This window comes from Equus quagga, chromosome 6, assembly GCF_021613505.1.
Source record: "Equus quagga isolate Etosha38 chromosome 6, UCLA_HA_Equagga_1.0, whole genome shotgun sequence".
NCBI classification, from domain to species: domain Eukaryota; kingdom Metazoa; phylum Chordata; class Mammalia; order Perissodactyla; family Equidae; genus Equus; species Equus quagga.
In genome coordinates, this window is record NC_060272.1 from 60,487,629 (window position 1) to 60,512,099 (window position 24,471).

Genomic DNA, 24,471 nt, shown 5'->3' on the forward strand with positions numbered 1-24,471 from the left:
TCCTTCTCCTCTGCCGTAAGTGTGCCTGAGTTTAGTCCTTAATCTTCTTGGTATATCTCTTTCACCCTTGGATATATCATCTCTTTGCCTTATATCACCGGTCATTTCTGTCATGAAGAATACTGAATCTCCAAACCTGTTCAGTATCACTTTCAGGCTATTCTCTCACCTTCTAATTCAGGTTCTATTTTATAACTAGATTAATCTTTCTGAAACACAGCTTTCCCCCTAAAAAACAATGTACTTAGTTTTACCTAAGATTCTTTATATTCTGACGCATTCAGTTATTAAAATGTACTGCCTTTCACTCCTTACTTGAACTGGCTACCTCGCCAGGTTGATTACTCATCCTTCCCTGAGCAGAGCTCTCTAGTAACCATTCACTTCTGCTCTTATCCTCAGGTCTTTCTGTTCTCTCTTATCCAAGCTTCCCTTTTCACTGTTGTTGTCAGTATTACTTCCATTTGCCTTTTCAAAACCTTCCTGGACTGTTTTATGTAGGCCATAGTAATCTTTCTTCTCTTGCCTAATTCTTTTGATATGCATATTGCCTATCTTCCACACAAAGATTCTAAACTCATTGTAAGTAAGGAGTGCAGAACACCTAGAGTTCCTAGCACAGTGCTCCCTTTGTGGTGGGCACCAAATTAATGTTTTGATTATTTGTAAAATTTGTGGAGGGAGAAAAAGATGACCTTAATAGCTTTATACCTTTAATACATTTATGGCTAACTGAAGTAAAAGGAGACACTGCTGAAATATATAGCCTTAAAAACATAATTAGTGGATCCTTATGGTTTTTAGAGTCTGCTCTTACTTTAAAAGCTTCCTCTGGTTATTAGGTTTAAGTAGACACTGTGTACCATATTAAGAAATGTTTTGATCCCCTTTGTAGTCTAATTTGTAAAGCAGCAGAGTGAGAAAATTCATCCTGAAATCCATGTGAATATGTGAGAGGACTGAGGAAGCCTGAGCAAAATTGAACAATTGGACTAAATTTTACCTTCTCATGGGCTGCATGAGTTATTTGGGGTAGTAGGTTTATTTAGATCCTTATCTATAGTGTCATGTCATAGTGGTCCCCAACTATGAGTCATTCATTCAACCAGTAATTATTGAGCATCTACTCTGTGATAAGCACTGTTCTAAACAGTAAGAATACAATAGTGATCAAAACAGCTAATATTCTAGTGGGAGGAATAGACAATGAAGCAAACAAATATCAGACAGTGATAAGTGCTAAGCAAGTTAACTCCAATAGGGTGAAGTGACAGAATAACTGGAGAGTCAAGAAAGTCTTCTCGGAAATGACAACAGATCTGAATAACAAGGAGGTAGCATGGTCAAGGTCAAAAAGAACATTCCAGGCAGGGGAGATAACTGCTAATGCAAAATACCCTAACGTGTAGGTAGTCAGGAGTGAAATCACATAGGGCATTGTAGGCCATGATAAGGAATTTAGATTTTATTAATGTGAGAAGCCATTGGAGGGTTCTAAGCTGAGAAGTGATAAAGTCCCTTTAGCTGCTGTATAGAAAGTAGATGCAGTTGGGGGAAGGAATGGAAGTTGGGAAACTAGTTAGTAGTAGATTATAGTCATTCAGAAAAGACAAGATAAAGGAGGCTTTGACTAAGGTGGTGGTAGTAGTAGAAAACAGAGAAGTGGAGGTAGAGTTGACAAGATTTACTAATAGATTTGATATGTAGGTTTAGAGCAAGAAGAATCAAGGATGTCTCCTAGATTTTTGACTTGAGCAACTAGGTAGATGGTAGTGCTTTTTAGTGATGGGAAAGAACAGAGATGGAGCAAGTTTGGAGAAGAGAAAATCATATCAAGTTTGATATTGGACTTGAGATTTAAGTTGAGTAGAAGAGATAAGGTAAAAATATAAATATAATTAATTTTCTGAAGTCAAATATAATAATACCTAGCTATGAATTATACTTTTCTGTTGCTGTACAACTTAGCTTGAAAGAAAGAACATTATCATCTCACAGTTTCTGTGGGTCAGGAATCTAGGACCAGCTTAGCTGGGTGGTTCTAGTGCAGGGTTTCTGTGAGGTTGCAGTCAAGATGTGAGCTTAGGCCACACACTTCTGAGGGCTTGGCTGGGGCTGGAGGGCTTGCTTCCAAGTTCACTCAAGTGGTTGTTGCCAGGAGCCCTCAGTTTCTCACTGACTGTTGGTCAGAGCCTTCAGTTTCTTACCAGTCGGGCTTCTCCATAGGGAAGCTACACACACCATCATTTCTGCTACTTTCTGTTTGTTAGAAGTCATTAAGTACAGTTCAAAGGGAAGAGGAATTAGGCTTTATCTTTTGAAGACAGGAAATTCAAAGAATTTGTGGACATCTTTTTAAACCTCTGAAGAATATTAAAAGAATAAGTAAAGCAAGCCTAAAGCCCATCAAGTATCACAATTGTCCCTGTGATGACTCTTGTTTAGTATCCAAATGTTAGACTCACACTGGATTCCCAGCACTGACTCTAAAAGGGGACTGATTATACCTGAATACTCTTCAGATATGCTGAGTCCCTATTGAAGACAAGCAGTAAACACATAATTCTCACATAAACAAGCCATCACAGTCTGAAAACTTTCTTTATCATTTGATTGAGCCCATTTGTCTCTCATCACTTCGTTCATTAAGCCGGTATCTATCATTAGGTGTCAAACATTAATTATTTTATGTCTCCGTGTTCTCATCACAGGTTATTGCTTACAACTCAGAAGGTAAAAGTAATCCAAGTGAAATAGTAGAATTTACTACATGCCCTGATAAACCAGGAGTACCTGTAAAGCCTTCAGTTAAAGGAAAGATACATTCACACAGTTTTAAAATAACTTGGGGTAAGATGTCATGCATATCTGTACATCATTACTCTTATATTTGATTAAGATGATTTGAATATTAAGATAATTTTTAACATATTTGAGTAAATTTGTTAGCTCAGGCAAGTTCAATAAGAAATGTGAGAGTCATTCATTGTTTGAGGATCTTTGTTGTGGAAAGCTTTGTATTCACACATACTAAGTTCAGATTTGATACAGGGAGAACTTGGGATCCAGTGTAGGACTATGAGCAGGGGTAGCACTGTACGAAATGAAAGATTACCGAACTTGTAGCTAAAGTCACCTGGGTCATCCTGGCTTTCAGGAGAAAAGAAAATCATTCATTTAAAACAAACATTTATTGAGCACCTGCTTATATACTACTTAATGCAAAACCAATAGAGTAATGAGATGCTGGTATTAATAAAACATTGCAGATTATTCTTTTTTCTTTTTAAGAAATCCTATGTTTGGTATTTTGTTTTTTAGGGTTTTCTGTCATTTTTAAATTATATGTACTTTGCCTAATACCCTTTTTTCTTCGAGTAGACCCACCAAAAGACAATGGAGGAGCAGCCATCAATAAATATGTAGTAGAGATGGCAGAAGGTCCTAATGGTAAGAATAACTGTTAAATATTGATAGATTTATACCAGTCAGTCGGCCTCTATTTCTCATGACTTTACATTTTATGTGATCTCTTTTCTTTCCTCTTGATTTTTTTCCTTTGTTTGTAGCAGTTAAGCTTTTGCCTGTTATGACCCACTTTAAGTTGTAATCAGTCCCCAGAAATACAATGAATCAAATGTAGGACTGCTGTACACTTATCATTTACGTTTGCATTTTCAGGGTTTTTTTCTCATTTGTTTGCATTGCTCAGTTGCAATATACCTAAAGTCTTCTGAAGGTTGGTTTATTAAGTTAGATTTATATCCAGATGTACAGAGAAAAACTATCTTCTAAAATTTAACTTACATTATACTAGTTTTAGTAATAAATTCTATGCCTAGTGAACTTTATTCTTGAATCATACATTTAGCAATCTTTGTTTCTATGAACTGACCTATTTCCTGCCAAAAAACACAAGGATGTCTTTTAATTAAGGCTAAACTTCCTATGGTATTGGTTCTTTCTGTTCTTTGTATGTTATAATGTTATTGCTGGACCAGTAAACACATTTAAAATGCTTAATTAAAAGCAAATTACCAATCTAGGCCAAAGTCTGTACAGAGTTACAGAGATATTTCACTTCAACAAAGCCATGCAAATTTGTCTAGGAAGCTGCACACATAGAGAAAATTAGATCATTTCCAGGAAACTCGAAACAAGCTTAAATTGTTTCTGACAAATTACGTAAACACTTATTTAGTGAAGCTAGGATACCTGCTGTGTCCATGATACCAAAACGTTAAACATTACCTTGCAGCTGATCGAACATAATTCTTCACCTTACAGGAAACAAATGGGATATGATATACAGTGGAGCTACTAGGGAGCATCTTTGTGATCGACTGAATCCAGGCTGTTTCTATCGTTTACGAGTTTACTGCATCAGTGATGGAGGACAGAGTGCGGTAATACTTATGTGTAGATTTTTTTTTCAAGTTTGATCAAATGACATGGGATCACCAGATGTTACCTCAAATATTTAAATGTATCCATACATGTATAAAAGTAATTTCTGTAGCCCAGGCGGTTAATTTTAAAGTGACCAAAATATGTTAATGTAGTACTTAGCTTATGGTCAGTATTCAGTGAATATCTACTGTCTGGTTGGTGTTTAGCTTTGGAAAAATATATCCAAAATATACAGTATACACAAATATACAAAAACATTGCATAAAATTTTATAAAGATAAATTTTAGGATGCTTAATAACAATACCCAATAGAAATAAAATAATTGTAGACTGATTTACTGCTCCATAAATTACATGTATCAGAACAAACCATAAAATATCATTTACTCTTTAAACATAGATTCTTATAGTTACTTATTTCAGAAAAGTTGGCAATTACTTTTTATTATTAGAGATCCAATAACCAAAATGAACTTAAAATGTACTATATATGGATGGTACTATGTACAATGTAAAATGTACTATGGATTATAAATGAGACGTGTAATGTTCTACAGAGGTATGGTTTTTAATAGGAGTGAATTTTTTTTTAATGAATTTAACCAAGAATGGTTTCTTGGAGCATTCATAATTGTTATTATTTTTCAAATGGAATTTAGTGCAATCAAAGTATATTTTTAAAAGTGAATTATAAGCATTTTGTTGAAAATGCGAGTATCGTGAAACCAAATGCAAGTCCTGCCCAACAGGCTTGGGATCTAATTGCTTCATTTATCTAATAAAATCTTCCTGGATTTTAAAAAAAGGAAACCCTTCCTTCCTCCCCCCTCCTAAAAAAACTCTATTTTTCTGATACAGTATTACAGCATTCTTATATAGGATACCTTTCTGAATAAGGTGATGACCAAATAGCTTATTCATGTTTGGAAAGATTGTTAAGGTAAATCTTAATACAATGCAGATAAGAAATATGGCACTGAGTTTATTTCATTGTTTTTAAGAGAACGTTTTTAAAAATAAAACTAAAAGACATTTTTTTGAAAGATAGCATAGAAACTAAAAATAATACCAATTACTTGGAAATATGCCAAATACTTGGAAAAGCTTACCTGATTTTTGAATTATTTTTAAGAGGAAAGGAAGAAGGAAAGATTTTTTTTAAATAAATAAATAAACGAATTACTGTTTAGGTTAAAAGTAAAGTAGCCAAAATAGTCTAAACCTCCTGAAAACACGACAGACCATTTACAAAATGTGTTAAAACATCCTTCCTTAGAAGAGATTTGTGGATCCATTAGACAGGATCAGAACTAATGTCCATTAGGTTGTGTTAAGAGTTTGTTGGTTTCCTTTTGGTTTTTAATTATGGAAACAAGGGAGAGTTTTTTGTTCTTTTTTTTAGTGCCACCACCCCCCTGTAAGTTTCTTTGTATATAGTAGTCACATAGTATGTGTCTTTGTCTGTATAAAATTTGAGATTAAACGATTTAATTGGATTTTGATTTTATTCAGAACTTTATTCCTTTTCAGTGGATAGTCAAGTACCGTTTGAAGCCATTGATGCAATCTTTGTATTTGTGTTATTTTCCTTTAACAAAAACAATCTGATTATTTGGCTTGGGGCATTTTTGTTTTGCTTTTGCTTTGTTTTGGCAGGTATCTGAATCTTTACTTGTGCAGACTCCAGCTGTGCCTCCTGGCCCATGCCTCCCTCCCAGGTTACAGGGTAGACCCAAAGCAAAAGAAATACAGTTACGATGGGGTAATTTCCATTTTGGTAATAAATTATAATTAAGTTAATACTAAATATATTTCTCTTGTTAAACTGCATAAATCTTGTCACCTTTAGGACCCCCTCTGGTCGATGGTGGATCACCCATTTACTGCTATGATGTAGAAATGTCTCCTGTAGAAAAAGATGAACCCAGAGAAGTTTACCAAGGTTCTGAAGTAGAATGTACAGTGAGCAACCTTCTTCCAGGAAAGACTTACAGCTTCAGACTGCGCGCAGCTAACAAAATAGGGGTAGGAGGATGTGCGAACTGAATCATAATCACAGTAGTGTTTTATATAACATATATAATTGCACCCATTATTTGGCCAGTTTGCTTTCAACATGTGACTCCAAATTTTACAATTGTTAATGAGCCTATATTGATAAATAAGAGAGAGGTCAGTATATCCTGCAACTTAATTGTTCTAGAATCCCAGTACATTTTCAAAGCCCACTTATGATTTCTGACATTTTGGACTTCAGCTGAGCTAACGTTTGCCTTTCAGGCAGTGCTGATAGGGTTTACTTAGTAAATTTAAGAGTAGAAAGGAGATTATAAGATGAAATACTTGGAGTAATTAAGGTTTTTTTGTTTTATTGAGGAAGATTAGCCCTGAGCTAACTGCTGCCAATCCTCCTCTTTTTGCTGAGGAAGACTGGCCCTGAGCTCACATCCGTGCCCATCTTCCTCTGCTTTACATGTGGGATGCCTACCACAGCATGGCTTGTCAAGCAGTGCCATGTCTGCACCCGGGATCCAAACCAGCAAACCCCGGGCCGCCGAAGCGGAACGTGCGCACTTAAGCACTACACCACCGGGCCAGCCCGAGTTACTGTTTTTTTGAGGCTGGTTATATGCAGCATTTACTTTCAGATGGACTAATTGTGATTTATTTTTTGCCTACTTATGTTTTAAGCATTTCTGGGTTTGTGTGGATTTTTTTTTAATGTTACCTATATATTCATACAGCTCCACAAAATGGACAAAATAGCCAACATCTCCATTTTACAACTGAGGAAACTGGGGCTCAGCAAAGCTAAATATCTTGCCCACAGTCACGCAAACTAAGAGGTGATAGAGATAAACCAGACAGGTTTGTCAGACTCCAGAACCAAAGTCCTTTATACTCAGCTGTGATACCTCTCATCTCTGCATTAAATCCGGTTCTCTAAGGACAAAGCAGTAATTTCTTACCTCAGTTGAATAGTACTCTGTTTCTTTAAACTCTTCTGTAATTAATATTTCACAAAATTAAACTGACAAATCTCTCCCTTCCCCATTATTTCAGATTTTAGTGAACTGTACTATATTTTACACCCCATTCTCCAGCTGAGCTCAGTATTTCTGTCTGTAAACTTATTTTTAAATTTCTTAAATGTCCAATTTACATCCTTTGTTGGCAGAACTTATGTAAGTCATTCCTTCCTGTCTGAAGTCATCATCTTGTCAGCCCCACAAGGCTGCAGTACATTGAGATACCATCTTTAATCCTAGTGCCCTTAATCTATATTTTCAGGTTTGTGATAATTTGTCAAAACCCTCTTAAGTAAATATGTGCTTTCTATACTTCCAGAGAATATACATTTTAGACCCTTCTAAAGCTATTCTAAATGTTAAGATATAATTTATGCCTACCATCTCTCATGCCTTTAATTGGTATCGATTTCTTCACTCCTCATAATTTCTTCTGACTTATTCTACCTACGTAGTTCCCTCGTACCCTCCCCTTCTTATAAAAACCAATTCATGAAGGAAGTATAGTAAATGAAACTTAAAAATACCCACATAGTCACTTCCATGATCATTAAATCTTTTTACTTTCTGTGAATACTTTTAGAATTACAATCACCGATTAGTCTTTAAGGAGAGGGATGATGCACTTAATTATTTATGAATATTTACGGAGAGCTGTGCCATCAGTGGGTGAAAAGTAAAACACTGGTTATATTTGTTTGTCTAGTTTGGACCATTTTCAGAAAAATGTGAGATTACTACAGCCCCTGGACCACCAGATCAGTGCAAGCCCCCTCAAGTGACATGTAAATCTGCGACTTGTGCACAAGTAAATTGGGAGGTATTGTAATTTCTGTTGTCTTATAGTTACTTTCTTAAATGATCAGAATAGTTTATATAAAAGAATAAAGATACTGTCCATTTCACCTCCTAAATTATACAGAGTAAGTCCTAGTTAAATTCATGTGGTAAAAAGTGAATTCCTTTTTCTCTTTGAAGCGTTTAAGTAAGGTATATTTGCTTTACAAGTATTTAGATTGTTGTTCATGGTGTGCTTTGTATTTTATCGAAGGCTGTGTCTCAGTCCTGAGATATTTAGCCATTGGTGAGCTTGACGTTCAGAATAAACATTCATAGGAGTTAATATAGTAGTATTTCTCTTACATTTATTATCTCCGGTGTATTTATTTGGTATAGTAGTAATCAGTAACGGTAATTTCATTTTCAGTTTCCTTTGAGATTTAACAAAGAAAATGTCCTTGTATGACTTAACATTTTATACTACTTAATAGAATTATTTTGAAGTATATTTACCTTAAAATACTCCTAAAGTGATTCAGTCATATTTCTACTTCTAATTGAAAACAAAGTTATATATATATATTTGTTTTTAAGATTTTATTTTTTTCCTTTTTCTCCCCAAAGCCCCCTGGTACATAGTTGTATATTCTTAGTTGTGGGTCCTTCTAGTTGTGGCATGTGAGATGCCGCCTCAGCGTGGTTTGATGTCTCCGCCCAGGATTCGAACCAAGGAAACACTGGGCCACCTGCAGCATAGCGCGTGAACTTAACCACTCGGCCACGGGGCCAGCCCCAAGTTATACTTTTTGACCAATCTTAAACTGAGGTGGCCTTAGTGAATGAAAACATAATATAATATTGAACAGTTTTAATTCTGCTTAAACATTTTTTAAAAATTCAGAAGCAATCTAGTTTTTGACATGCTTAGGTTAACAATATTTTTGTCCAAAAGCTTATTTAATCAATGACAGAATTTGATAACTTTCCTTAATTTAAAGGTCCCTTTGAGTAATGGAACTGATGTCACTGAATATCGACTGGAGTGGGGAGGAGTTGAAGGAAGTATGCAGATATGTTACTGTGGGCCTGGTCTCAGTTATGAATTAAAAGGACTTTCACCAGCAACTACCTATTATTGCAGAGTCCAGGTAAAGGCGACTGGGGCCTTGTCACTTACTCTATTCAGGGGTTTGTGTTTTGTGAGCATTTTCATGGTCATGTTTTTGTTAACTTATGGGCTCTGTTAATTTGTAGGCTCTGAGTATTGTGGGTGCAGGCCCTTTCAGTGAAGTAGTAGCCTGTGTGACTCCACCATCAGTTCCTGCCATTGTGACTTGTCTTCAAGAAATAAGTGATGATGAAATAGAAGATCCCCATTATTCACCTTCTACATGCCTTGCAATAAGCTGGGAAAAGCCTTGTGACCATGGTTCAGAAATCCTTGCCTACAGCATAGACTGTGGAGATAAACAGCCCTTGACAGTGGGAAAGGTTACAAGCTATATTATAGACAATTTGCAACCGGATACAACATACAGGTACACTCTGAAAACTATATTAATTTTTGCCTCGACCAGAGAGATAAATAATCATAAACTAAATTTCTTTTTTTTTTTTTAATCATGGCACTTAGAATACGAATTCAAGCCTTGAATAGCCTTGGAGCTGGCCCTTTCAGTCACATGATAAAATTAAAAACTAAGCCCCTCCCTCCTGATCCGCCTCGTCTGGAATGTGTTGCCTTTAGCCACCAGAACCTTAAACTGAAATGGGGAGAAGGAACCCCAAGGACATTATCAACAGATTCTATTCAGTACCACCTTCAGATGGAGGATAAGAATGGAAGGTAGGTGTTTTTAATTGCTTCTTTATCTAGTTTCTTAGGGCTTAAGTATATAAATTTTCAAAAACTGAATTCTCATAAGAAATAATTGTGTGCTGTTTTCAAAACATCAGAAAGCACAATGATTTCTTATTTATAACTTGTGAGAGAGCTGCCAAGAAAGAAAAAATTAAGTGAGCTATTCTTTGGCTCTCTTCTGCAACCCATTTACTCTCTTCATGCTAGTAAAAGAAGCCTCATCTTTGCTACAAAATGAGCTCCTCAATGCTTATTTCCAGCCAGAGGCAGTTTTTACAGTAAGTGGTTGATTGGCTTAAAGCCTCTGAGATCCTTCAGGGGCAGAGATTATGCCTCACTCTTCTCCACACCCCGTCACAGGGCCTGCACACTAAATGAGTATAGTTCAGTTCCTCAGTGTCAGATCTCAGTTAGACTCTGATTATTCCGTCCCCTTGCTACTCAGGTTCGTATCTATGCTGCCACTCTTTACATTATCATTACACCCTTGCCATATACTTTGCCACTAAATCATGCATTTGAATTACTTTACTCAAAGTAGTAATATAAATTATTCAAATATCAATCTGGGGCTGTTTATTAACATTATATCCCATATAAACAATGCCATATACCCTCCACAGCTTTTACTCTTCTGATATTTTAAGAATTTGAATTTTACTTTTCACTCAATTTATTAGAAACAATTTGTATATCTGATGGATTCAGAGTACTAGAAAGAGTTTTTCCCAAGGTTACTTTGTTTTTTGTGTTGGGTTTGTATCTTACCCAAGTATTCAATAATAGATTCAAATATATGCGGTGCTCGTACATGAGTACTATTAGAAATACTTACACGTTTAAAATCACATTCAGAATTAAACATACTGTATCACCAGTAAGAGCATTACACAGAGCAAACAGTATTGATCATTTCCTGAAATCTGTGCCTCTATGAATTTTATTTTTTGTTCTTGGCAGAATTTTATGTACTGAAGGAGTTCTTCCTCGCCATAGGTTTTTGGTATAGCCGTTTATCTTTAATATGTATTATTATTGTTGGATGAATTAATTCTTTAAGTTATTTTCATCCCCTTTCTAGCATTTATATGGGGTAATACAAAAAGGTTTACCGGAAACAGGTCAAATTAGTGTTTTGGTTGAAAGATAATAGAATTGAGATTCTATTAATGTAGTTTATATTATAGTCTATATTCTATTATAGAACGTCAAGCTTAATTAATATTTAGCTAGCATCTAGACACTTGTTGTAGGGTGTGCGTATAGCTAGAGGCATTTGGCTGTGGAAAATAAAGAAACCCTTTGATGATATTGCAGATTTACTATATAAATTTAATATCTTTAGTTACACTCCTTCCCTTTGATTTTTCACAGCTAATTACACTTGCTGTGGGATAGTGTCAGGATGCAACTTCCGCTATTCCCTGACCACAGGTCTTGTCATTGTTCAGCTTTTTTCAACGGTGGTTTTACCAGTGTTTTTTTTTCCTACCATTAAAAAAAAATTTGGAGATTGAAAAGGCAAGACTTATCCAATTACTGCTTCTTGGAAATACTGTTACTTGTAGTCATTAAATATTTTCATTTTTAACCTAACTACAATTTTTAAACTATTAGAACTATATGAGCATTCATTTTTCATTCTCCAGTTTCCAAAAATTTAAAAAACAGCCAATCAGAAATATTGGGGAACATTGAACTTATGGATAACATGTATGATGTTAAACTTTCCATCGGACAGTTCAAGTAGATAATTTATGGAAAATTATATATTCTCTCATATTGCTATGTAAATCTCTAGAAAACATCACCAAATCAGCTAACATTATGCCTGGGAATTAAGAATTCTTTTTTATGTGACAAATTGTACGCCCATGACTCTAATTAGAAATAATTTATAATGAAAATTGTGTTCCGAGTATCTTTAAAAATGTATACATTAGAAGACAGCAGTCAGAAACAAAGCTATACGAGAAAGCCTAAGAAGAAACAGTTACCATGATTTGACATGAGATTTAGCAAATAAATTTTCAGGAAACCATGTCAAACTGGAAAATTTTTATTTCTGTGATTTTCATCATCTGATGAAAAAACACAGATTTATTTGGAGTGACGAACCATTCCTTGCATTAATTTCTAGGAGCAACTTATTACTCCTAAATGATGTCCCAACTGTACTTCATTAGTAGTTTCAAAACATTTTTCATAAGGTAGTCAAAGTTTTTTGGGTTTTTTTTATGCGTGTGTGAGGAAGATTGGCCCTGAGCTAACACCTATGCCAGTCTTCGTCTGCTTTGTATCTGTGACACCGCCACAGCATGCCTTGATGGGCATTATGTAGGTCCACACCTGAGATCCAAACCTGCGAACCCCAGGCTGCCAAAGTGAAACATGCTAACTTAACCGCTGCTCCACCTGGCTGGCCCCAAGGTTTGTTTTTAACAAGAGTCATTTCCATTTTAGGTTTGTATCCTTGTACAGAGGTCCATGTCATACATACAAAGTGCAAAGACTTAGTGAATCAACATCCTATAAGTTCTGTATTCAAGCTTGTAATGAAGCTGGGGAAGGTCCTCTCTCCCAAGAATATATTTTCACTACTCCAAAATCTGTGCCAGCTGCCTTGAAAGGTAAGTTATACATCTTCAAGTTATTTTCTTCTATAATAAATTAATTTTAAATCCATATTCATAATGTGCTTAATATGCTGTTGGTAAAATTTATCATCCAGTATGTGTCCAACATTTAAATTATAAGGAAGAAATTATATAGACAAGCCCACCTACTGGGAGATTCACTAAATAATAAAAGCTGTTTTATCTGGCACATTGATACTCAGATAAGTACTGGATTTTGTCACTGATCTTCTTAAAAATCTAACATAAAAATACTGAATTGAATAAATAGTAGGCTGGTTTTCTACTAGGGTCATTTGCTATTTCTGCTATTGTTACTTAAAGAAAAAATCACAAACTCTGGTTGTCTTGAGTCACTGTTTCATTCAGTTGGATTTCAAGGAGAGAGTCAAGTCATCTGTTAAGCAAAACATAAGTAAATTCTTAGTTAACTTAAATTTTAAATCAAATTTACACTCACACACATTTGTTTATAGATAGATCTTTAAAATTAATTTCAGAGGGGTTCTTATTTTTAAATGACCCTGGCAAGGATTACACTTGGTGCATTTAGCCAAAAACACTAAAATTCCTCACACTCTGAGGCCAGATCACAAAGACTTCTAGTCCAGTGTTGTGTATCCTGTACTTGAATGTATCATTTGTTAAGCAGATCTATAGTTAGCAGGACTGTTCTTGAATAGTCTTTCTAATAATGTTGATAGAGTTTCACATTTTTCTGTTCCCTTATCCCGTTTAGTGTCTCTTAGTCTTAAAAAGATTGCTAATTTTAACCCCTTTGTATCCCACTATTTATTGAGTGTGGAGGTCATATGTGATCAAGCAGCTAGGGGTATTTTTCAACTCATCTTCTTAGGAGATTTCTTAAGGTATAAAATTTCGTGTTCTAGTGATGCTCTGAGAAGTACCATAAACGTTGTTTTAGAACTGCCATACCCCTCTATTGGCTTTTTAGCTCAGTGAAAGCAGTGCTTACCTTGACACATCTTTTAGCCAGTCTGGCCATTGTGGCGCCTGTACATTGTATAGCTTGGAGATAATGAGAGTGAAGCACTTCTCTGCAATTTTCAAAAATTCACTGATATTCATTTCAAGTTTATAACTGGGTTTTAAAGGTTTGTTGATTTTGATTAAAACAAGTGTCTGTGTGATGTGCCAAGTTAAAAATCAAGTAGAGCAGATTTTATTTGTATTTGTTCTCTACAGCCCCCAAAATAGAGAAAGTAAATGATCACATTTGTGAAATTACATGGGAGTGTTTACAGCCAATGAAAGGTGATCCAGTTATTTATAGTCTTCAAGTTATGGTGGGAAAGGATTCAGAATTCAAACAGGTATGTGCCATGGTATAATTCTGTGGCTATGTATTTTTACCTTTCTCTTTTTTATGTATTTTCAATGCAAGATTTGACTATATTTTCCTAATTCAAAAACGTTTGTTCAGTACTTACTATGCTCCAAAGATTAGTAACTACACAGTATCTGAGGATTCAGAATCATTTTTGTGTAAACTACACTTGGAACAGGTTATTCATTCATTTGATAAGTATTTACTGAACTCTCCGCTAGGCGGCACTCAGGATACAACACTGAACAACAGACCCTTGCCTCCATGGAGCTTACAGTCCAGTAGAAAAAGAGATAGTAAAGGCAAATAAACACATCACTATATCACATGTTAGACAGTGATAAGCACAGTGGAGAAAAAGTAAAACTGAGTAAGAGAAATAGGGAGTACTGGAGGGAGGGACAGCGAATGCTGTTTCTTACAGGGCAGGCAGGTGACATTTGACCAGAGACCCAAAGGAATTGAATATGAGAAGAGTGTTCCAAGAAGAAGAAACAATAAGTGCAAAGGCCCTGAGGCAGGAGCATGCTTGTTAAATTTAGAACAACAAAGAGGTCAATATGGCTGGGGCAGTGTGAGCCAAGGGGACAAACAGTAGATGAAGTCAGGTAGTTAATGATAGAGAGTCCAAGAGTGTTGTGGAGATCATGTAGAGCATTATCGGCCATACTGTGAGTTTTACTCCATGTAAAATGAGAAGCCAGTGGAGGATTTTGACCAGAGTAGTCACATGATGAGACACAAGGTCATTTTGGCGAGGGTGGGACTAGGGCAGAAGCAGACCATTAAGGAGGCTTTTACAATAATAGTAATAGTCATAATTATAATGCAGTGTTGTAAATATGACAGTAGACAGAGGATTATGGAAGCCTAGAGGAAGTATCACCTTCCCGAGAAATTTCAAAGATAGCTTCCTCTTAGAGGATGAAAGCAGTAAGATGAAGTAGGGAGCTGTCAATGTTCATTATAACTTCTATAAAGAAGAAAAAGACGGGTTCTTTTGCAACTCAAGAGCGTAATTTCTATAAGCATTTCATCTGAGTCTCCCCTTTTGCTGTCAACCTTCTTGATTTTGAGGGCTTTTAAAAAGCTGGGTTGTTTTCATTTTAGTATCTTATCTTGTATTTTCTTTTCCCACAAGAAAACCAGTCATTCATCTGTTTTATTTCCATCTTGTGCTTTTATAACTATTCATAATAGAATATTTTTCAATATCAATATAATTTTGTTCTTTCAAGTTTTGTTAAGTATGGAAGTATAATTTCTTAACTGAAATTACAAAAGGCCCCAAAGAGTCAGATTAAGTTTGGCATGTGATTGTTTTTCTTTATTAAGCCATCTGCAAATTGGCATAATAATTAGATTTGAATATAATTTACAGATAAACAGGTTTCCTTCCAAGGAGGAAGCAAAAATTTATATTAAAGAAAATATAATTATATTACACATTTAAAGGAAAGAGACCCCACGTTTGAGTAGTATGTGAATTTTAATAAGCATATCACTGCATGAAACAGCAATGCTAATTCTAATTTAACTTAAAAGCTAACTTAACCTTAGCACTTCACTCACTTTAGATCGTCAGCACGCTGTAAAACTTAAAACACGGATTTCCTTAGAACTTCATCCTATATATGCTCATCTCAAGCTCTTAAACATTTATAAAATGTTATGATTTATTGGCAAGTTATATTCCAAAAGTGTGAAGTTCCTTTTTTTGCGAATTCAATTTCATTCGTGGAATTTAGTATTTTACTTAAAATTAATTTTATATTCAATACACTTATATTAAATACTGTGTATAAAGAATTTGGGGGGTCTACATTGTTAAGTTACTGTTCTGATCTCAAGAAAGTTGTTTAGAATTTAGCAAGCAAGCAGAAATTTTATAATCATGACATTTTACATAGCTAAACAAATCAAAGGTCACAATAAAGCTAAAACCTACTTTATAAAAAGGAGTGATTTATTCGATCTGGAGTTTGGGAACGTTTTCCAAAAGGAGTGTCATTTAAGTGAGTCTTTTGGGGGGCTGGTGAGCTTAAGATGAATCATGAACTCTCAAGTGTGCCTTGAGTAAGGCTCAGGAATGGAGTATGTAGTGGAGGAGGCCAAGTACCGGTCTTTATTCTATAGCAGTAGGAACTGTTGATGTTTTTAACTAGGGGATTGTTATTTATAATGTGGTGGTTGAGTTGCTAGGCTGGCCTATAAAAACCTGTTTAACCTATAATGTTGCTGGGTTTGGGGATCTGGAAGCAAATTAGCCCGGCAGCAAAAAGTACTTATGACCCTGGGGCAAACTTAGAAACAAACTGATTTCTTTGGATTCTTCCCTTTCTTCATTCCTCTTTGATCATTCAGTGGCGTTGACCAAACCCTTGCTTGCCTTCCTGCTACTCTATGTCCTGTTCTGTAGCACTTTCCCTAGACTTGCCCTGTTCTCTAAAATTGTACTTTCCCTCTGACTCTTGCCTCCCTCATATACATCATAACTCTCATATACACAGTATAGCTGGCCTTATCGGCATTCAGGAGAAAGACTATTTGCTTGGGAAAATTCATACCAAAGTCAAGTGTCTGCAGGCTCTTTAATCCTCTCAGAACTGTATATGTTTTTGAAAGCAAGTCCTTTTTAACCAAAATAGCATTTCAAGTGTTATCACAAGGTGAAATGCAAATATTGGGGGACAGCAGAGCCACTTTCAAACCAGATCAACCCCACCTGGGAGTCTGTACCTAAGGCAGTTCTTGTGTCAAAGCTCATTGTGTTGCAAATACCACGAAAACCAACTCGAACTGGCTTATAAGCTTTTAAGTGTTAATCCTCTTAGGGGGGAAGCCTTGAAGGTAGGTAGGCTTCAGGATTGGTTGATCCAGAAGCTCCATGAAGTTATCAGGGACATGGTTTCTCTCACAGCCTTCAGTTACCCTTAGCTATGGGTCTTCTTCATTCACATTCAGGGAAGAGAAAGCACTTGGCTTACAAAGCCATCCCTCAACCAATGACTGTGCCAGGGCTTAAGCCAACCGGGGTCCACCTCTGGAATTAAGAGTGAGGCCCACTTCTCCTATTACGTGGACTGGGTAAGGGAGAGTTTGACACCCTGTCCAAAATCACAGTATTTGGCATCTTGGCAGTGTCAGAGAATGGGTGCTGGGACAGTGGCCTGTTGGATTCTATACAACTTCTTCCTTTCTTAAACTTCTACACTTGGATTCTCAGAAACAGTGCTCCTCACTCAGAGTGGCCCTTGGACCTAATGAACCTGAATGTCTGGGAGTGGGACCCACTATTCTGTTTTTGTTTCAAGTTCCAAGTGTTGCTTGTGCACAGTAAATTTAAGAACTGCTCTGAAAGCTCCAAGTTCACTTAACAACTTCCCCAGCAATGATGGGGGGAGAATGGCAGAGACAAGGGCAGTGTGGCTATTCGTCTACAGTCAGTTGTTTGAGAGGCTTTATACTGTTGTCTTCGTCTATTGATCGCTACAAAGAATTATTTGCAGTAGTATATTCCTAAGTTACAGAAGGATCACACTATGTGATCATATGTGCCAAATGATATGACAACATATGCCTTATCAGTATGTCATAATGAATAATTACTTTTAAATGTAATCAATGCAAAATAAATCTTAAGGAAAGGCTTAAGTAAGTCTGCATCCAGTCTAAAAGTAATGTGTCACTGAAATCGTCGTCTTACACTCGCTGCTCTAAGTAATACATACTGTGCGTATTAGTCAGTGTAAAATCAGATTGTGGATATGTAATGTACACAGAAAGTGGAAATAGTTAAACAGAATCTGTTCCTCTGTAATAACAGCTTCGAAAATGGCTATCTTTGATAGTAAATGTGTACACTTGTCCTTAAAAGGTAACAACAAGGACTGTTTTGAATTTTAGTATGACTACTTGGTAAATTAATCTAGCCAACTAAATAGGTGTTCAGAATGTGGATCTAGAGATAGATATAAACAGGTAAAATACTGGTTTCATTTTTATTGGCCTCAATTCTACAATTGTTATTTTCTCCGTGCTATGATATATTTACAAAGCTAAAATAAGGACAAATACCAATTTATGAGACTCTAAACTTTGTTTAAAGGTTTTCCTGTAAAATTCTGTTGCAGTTGGCATACTACTTCAAAGTTCTTGGCCAGCTAGACACACACAAACTTCACAAGTTTAAATTTAATAAGCTTAAAGTGGAAACAGTAATCTCTTACCTGCCATTCTCTTAACTGTAAATCTGCATTAATTGATATTTGCCACACTCTGCCTATAAATGGATAGTTGATTGATAGCAAATATAAGGGGCTGTTTTATTTTAGTTATATGTAATACTATCTGTGAGCAGTAGCTCCAGGCCAAAAGATCATGAATTATTAGAGTTTTCACTTACACTTTTCTATTTATTAAGGTCACAACAATTTTACCTTACCAATATCGGGGGTGTGGTGGGGCAGGGAATGGTATTTTCATTTTAATTCTTATTTCTCATTCTAAGACCTAACCCAGCTTATCTCAAGCTTTAAGGCTTATTTTGAATAGCTTCACCAGATAAGATAAACCTTTTTAAATCAGCTTTAGCAAGTTCACCTGTTTTCTTCACTCCTGTATCTACAGTTACCTGTAAGACATCTCCCTGTTTAGATATCTTCCCAGCATCGAAAACACAAAATTGGAAACTTGATCTCATCATCTTTCCTCCTGGTCTTTCCTCTCCAGCTTCTTTCTCACCTCATCACTGGCATAAGCACTAGCATCATTTTGATGCTTGAGCTTTAAACTCTTGGAAAACAATTTTTTTTTTTTGCCTGCCAACTCTTATTCTTATAAAAATCATTTCTAAAAATGATCCATAAAAACTATAGCAAGGCCTCATAACTTTGTGCTTTTATACAGCAAGAGCCCCTGTTCCGCCAGTTCCCTCAGTCCCTCACTCAGCCTTACCATCAGGACTCCTTAAGCACTGTTTAACTATCACTACATCTCAAGTGGCCCCTGTGGAATTAAACCTAAATTTCCAACTATTGTGTGACCATATTCCTCGTCTGTGTCAGATCTCTTCACCTCTCACCCTCATACCATTTGTTGTGTTTTTTCTAACCACATTACCATGCTCACTTGGAGACAAATGAAAAGTAAATCTTTTATTTATTTATTTATTTTGAGGGAGATTAGCCCTGAGCTAACATCCACTGCCAATCCTCCTCTTTTTTGCTGAGGAAGACTGGCCCTCAGCTAACATATGTGCCCATCTTCTTCTACTTTCTATGTGGGACGCCTACCACAGCATGGCTTTGCCCAGCAGTGCCATGTCCGCACCTGGGATCCGAACCGGCGAACCCCGGGCCACCGAAGCGGAACATGCAAACTTAACTGCTGCGCCACCAGGCCAGCCCTTTAAAGCAAATTTTAAAGACAAAAATATATATCACCCATTATATCCATAAGACAAATACATATTTCTTATTTTTACTAAATTGGCCTCACTGTATGTGCACAGTCTTCACATGCTTTCTAATACAACCTTCTAATTTACTTAAGTTAATGCTTTTACCATTGCCCAGACATGAACCATTTCTATATTCCCACCCCCCTGAAATGCTTATCTGCATCCACAGGACTCATGTATATTCACCATTTTCTTTAAGATCCATCTTAAGGCTTACTTCCTTCAATAAAAGTTTCTTTATATCTCTTCTCAGCATCCACCCATATACATTTTGACATATACATAGTCAGTAATTCACTAATTTAGTGGCTTTTTATTAAGTACCTATTATAAATGCTGGATTCTGAAGACACAAAAATGAGACAAGGATCTTACCTTCCTCCTTAAGGAGCAAACCAATATGTAAAAATTTAGATTTACAACACAGCTACAATTGAAGTGGCTATAATTGCATGAAAGAATGCTAGCCCAGATCGTGATTGATCTGACTTATAGCCCACCAACTAACTGAAAGGACTCAACTAGAAAGTTATTATGAGGGGCCGGCCCGGTGGCACAGAGGTTGAGTTCGTACGTTCCACTTCTCGGCGGCCCGGGGTTCACCGATTCGGATCCTGGATACGGACATGGCACCGCTTGGCAAAAGCCATGCTGTGGTAGGCGTCCCACGTATAGAGTGGAGGAGGATGGGCACGGATGTTGGCTCAGGGCCAGCCTTCCTCAGCAAAAGGAGGAGGATTGGCAGTAGTTAGCTCAGGGCTAATCTTCCTAAAAAAAAGAAAAGAAAAGAAAGTTATTATGAGGGCCAGCTCGGTGGCACAGTGGTTAAGTGTGCACGTTCTGCTTTGGAGGCCCAGGGTTCACCAGTTTGGATCCCGGGTAGGGACATGGCACCACTTGGCAAACCATGCTGTGGTAGACATCCCATGTATAAAGTAGAGGAAGGTGAGCACAGATGTGCGCTCAGTTCCAGTCTTCCTCAGCAAAAAGAGGAGGATTGGCAGCAGTTAGCTCAGGGCTAATCTTCCTAAAAAAAAAAAGTCATTATGAGCCTTGGTTTTCTTATTTATAAGATGAGGGAAGGAACTCGTTGATGGAAATGGTAGCTTCCATATATTGAGTACTCACTGTATGCTAGGCACTGTGTTAAGTGCTTTGACAAGTGTTAGTTTATTTCATTCTCATAATTAGCATACAAGATAACTACTGTTATGCCTGTTATACTAAGGTAATTGGTCTGAGATCACAAGGAGTGTGAAGTGGTAGAACAGAACTGGGACCCAGGAGTGACCAGTGTTAATGCGTATCCTCTTTAGCACTAGCACACTCTCTTGAAAATCCATAGAAGTTCATTCTTGTTATTTCCCTTCTAAGGGATGGGGAGAGGATTTGAGTTTTAAGATCCAGTTCTGTGATTCTGAGCAATCTCTCTCCTTAAAGTTTTTGAAATGATTTGCCATAGATGCCAATAGAAAGCTCCCCTTGGGCTGGCCCTCTGGCATAGTGGTTAAATTAAGTGTGCACTGCTTCCACGGCCCGGGTTTGGTTCCCAGGGGCAGACCTACACCACACTCATCAGCGCCCATGCTGTGGCAGCGACCCACATACAAAAGAGAGGAAGACTGGCATAGGTGTTAGCTCAGGGTGAATCTTCCTCAGCAAAAAAAAGTAAGTTCCCCTTATTCACTCATTAATTGTTTTACATTAATTGTTAACAGATAAGATATGTTTGAAATTGTACAGAAACCAGTTATGCAAAGATTAATGGGGGAGCAAGATTAGACACTGTTCCTCCTTTCATGGAATGATTTCCAAAAGTAGGACTTCTTACATTTAAGGAAACCAGCGAAAAGCCTGTGGGCTGATTTTGCTTGTTCTCTAGCTACTTTGGGGGCACATCTTCACTCCTTAACTGGTCTATAAGCTCTGTGAAGGTCAATCTTACATCCTTACTTTGCAAATTTCTCCTGCCCTTGTACAGCAGACAGATAAGTTCTTTGATGAATAAGTATTTTTAAAATGTCATTTAAAAAATAAAAGCAGTCACACTCACTAGCTTCCATGTCAAAAATAATTCCAAAAATAGCCAATTTTAACACATTTTATGCCCAGCCTTCATACATAATTCTTTTTCTAATATATTATTAACAGATTTACAAAGGTCCCGACTCTTCATTCCGGTATTCAAGCCTTCAGCTGAACTGTGAGTATCGTTTCCGTGTGTGTGCCATTCGCCAGTGCCAAGACCCTGTGGGGCATCAGGACCTAGTAGGTCCCTACAGCACAACAGTGCTCTTCATCTCTCAGAGGACTGAACCACCAGCCAGCACCAACAGAGACACTGTGGAAAGCACGAGGACCCGGCGGGCACTTAGTGACGAGCAGTGTGCAGCCGTCATCCTTGTGCTGTTTGCTTTCTTTTCCATTTTGATTGCCTTTATCATTCAGTACTTTGTAATCAAGTGAAAATATAACTTTATTTTTAATACTGTATTACATTTTATTTCGTCATGTACTAAAATTATTTCTGTATTGCTTTTATAAAAACAGTGGCATTTAGCACTGGCATTGAGACTATAGTATATCATTCTTCCCATTTTCAGTGCTTATATTGTTAAATAGAGGCTGGCACCTTATTAGAATGCAAGCCACAGAAATAGCAATTTTTGGGTTTTTGTTTGGTTGGGGCTTTTTTTCTTTCCTATTTTTTTCTTTTTCTTTTGCCTTTTTTTTTTTTTTTTTGACATGGCTTCTTGTAAAACAAACTTTCCAAGAGGCAACAGTGTAATTGATATTTTGACCAGTCAGCATGAGTGTAACAGTGACAACCTGATCTATTCCTTTTAAAGATAATTACCTAGTAAAAAATTCAGAATGATTAAAATTTACACTAACATGCTCTATAAAAATGTTCAAGTCTGATGCTGTGAAAGCAATCTAGTGCTATATTTCTACCTCCTCATTTGTCTTAATTATTTGGTAAGTGGGATTATGATGAATAACTGGAGGGGCTTAGCAAACAAAAACTGGATGAAAGAATATGCATGAAAAAACAGCTTCTTGTTTGATAAATGTGGAGTTCTTCATTACCAGTATATATTCACAAATTCACAGATGTTACTTAAAGAAAGCACAGACAGTTTACTTGGCCTAAAAATATTTTAATGTTTACTCAAAAAGCACCTCTTCAGGTCTTGAGAACATGGAAAAGAACAGAGGGCTTTTCGATAGTTACTTTTTAAAAGTAATTATAATCAACTCTGCATTTCAAACCTGTTTAATTTGGTTTTGTGAACCTTTGAACTATATGTATGTGTGTAAGGACATGACGTACATATATGGCATATAGATAAACTATACATACCGAGTGTAGAAATATATATATATACACACACATATGTGCACTCACTCCATCTATCTGGTATAGGCTAATTTTGGAAGAACTCCCATAAGTTTTGCTGCTTCTCCCACAACTACTGCCATCACCATCAGAATTCATAATCAAACCTAACCTTTTTGTTTGGGGCACCAAATCCGAAGACAAAATTAATTTGCACCAGTAAACTTCAAGCTGCTTTCTTTCTTGAAAAACTAATGTTTAATGTAATGTCTGTTAAGATACTGTTCCAAATTGTTGATTGCATGTGGTTAATGTTGCATTAGAGCACTTTGCAATTGCGTAATTCATTAATGTTTTGTGAGCTTGCATTTGTGAGTTACTGAATGATCCGATTGAATCTTGTCAAGTATCACATTGTACATCTCGCATAGATGTCAATGACTGCCAGTAGTAATACAGTTTGTAATGAAACTATCTAAAATTCTTGTTTTATCACATCTGTTATCTGTAAAACACTTGTAACTAGCCTTTTTAATTTATTATTTGAATTTTAGGATAGTGAATCACTAATTTTTAGTTGCTCATGTTAGCATTTTAGTGATTACTAAGCATTTCTGTCAGTCTTTGAAAAAAGGACACATGTTTTGTGCTTTGAAGATCTCTGAAGAATTTCTCTTATATTAGAATGGGCATGTATTGTAATTGTTTTATGTCAAATGATCTGTGCTATAGAAAAAACATTAACCTTTGTTCAAAAAAGAAGCGGATAAACTTGGCCTTTCCAAGTGGTAAGAATGATCTGTCACTATAATATACTGTATGTTTACATTTTATTTAAATTTAATCTCTTATGTATAGTCTGATAACTTTCCCCCAAAACAACAGTGATTGCAATTATTTTCTAGAAACTTCTTAAAAGTGCCACATTTGGCAGTACAAATGAGTTTGAGTGTAATAGCCCAGAGATTTCTATATAGTTGAATGTCTAAAATGGTAAAATGTGCCACTGTGACAGTTACAGTGGCTTATGTTTTTCATAGTAACTCAAATGAACTCCTATTTTTGATAGTAAATGTCATTTAATAGTGTCCTTGCCCTTTGAGTCTCACTGCAAAATCAGTGCAGAGGAGAAAACAATTTTTAATGTAATCTTATTTTACCTCATATACTGTACATTCCAAAAACTCTAAACTTTTTAAAGATTATAGATACACTACCAAACATATCACCTTAAAATTGTATAAGGTTGAACTTCATACAAATGAAAAAATATAATCTCATAAAAATACATAAACTATGTAGCAAAAGTATCTTTAAAATCCATGGAAAATAAAAGTTGTATCATTCTTTTTTGAGATATGTTTATTGTATTCATATACATTCACTATTTGCTGCCTCGTTTCGAAAATGTTAAGATTTTCCCTTTTCTTGCAATGGGTGGGCCTACAGTATTCACATCTTGAACACAGAGGACCCGTACTCAAAAAGGGTAAAGTCCAGTAAGTTAAAGAATGAAATTAGAAGTTTTATCCTAGTGACTTGATTTTGTGCAATTCCTTAGCTATCTTGCTTCCTTTATAAAGAATAAAGATGAGTCTGAGGTAA

At 36.1% G+C, this 24,471-nt stretch overlaps 1 protein-coding gene across 2 annotated transcripts in view; it reads left to right on the forward strand.

Moving 5' to 3' along the window:
- The window catches only part of FNDC3A (fibronectin type III domain containing 3A), a 197,051-nt gene extending 172,830 nt beyond the window's left edge, over positions 1–24,221 (forward strand). For both annotated transcript variants that reach the window (XM_046664277.1, XM_046664278.1), the window contains 12 exons: positions 2,712–2,850; positions 3,382–3,450; positions 4,288–4,406; positions 6,068–6,173; positions 6,261–6,436; positions 8,147–8,260; positions 9,219–9,368; positions 9,475–9,758; positions 9,854–10,066; positions 12,545–12,711; positions 13,924–14,051; positions 21,678–24,221. In XM_046664277.1, coding sequence (XP_046520233.1) covers positions 2,712–2,850; positions 3,382–3,450; positions 4,288–4,406; positions 6,068–6,173; positions 6,261–6,436; positions 8,147–8,260; positions 9,219–9,368; positions 9,475–9,758; positions 9,854–10,066; positions 12,545–12,711; positions 13,924–14,051; positions 21,678–21,992 — 1,980 coding nt within the window. In that variant the 3' untranslated portion in view covers positions 21,993–24,221. The remainder of the gene's footprint in view (positions 1–2,711; positions 2,851–3,381; positions 3,451–4,287; positions 4,407–6,067; positions 6,174–6,260; positions 6,437–8,146; positions 8,261–9,218; positions 9,369–9,474; positions 9,759–9,853; positions 10,067–12,544; positions 12,712–13,923; positions 14,052–21,677) is intronic.
- Positions 24,222–24,471: the final 250 nt, after the last annotated feature.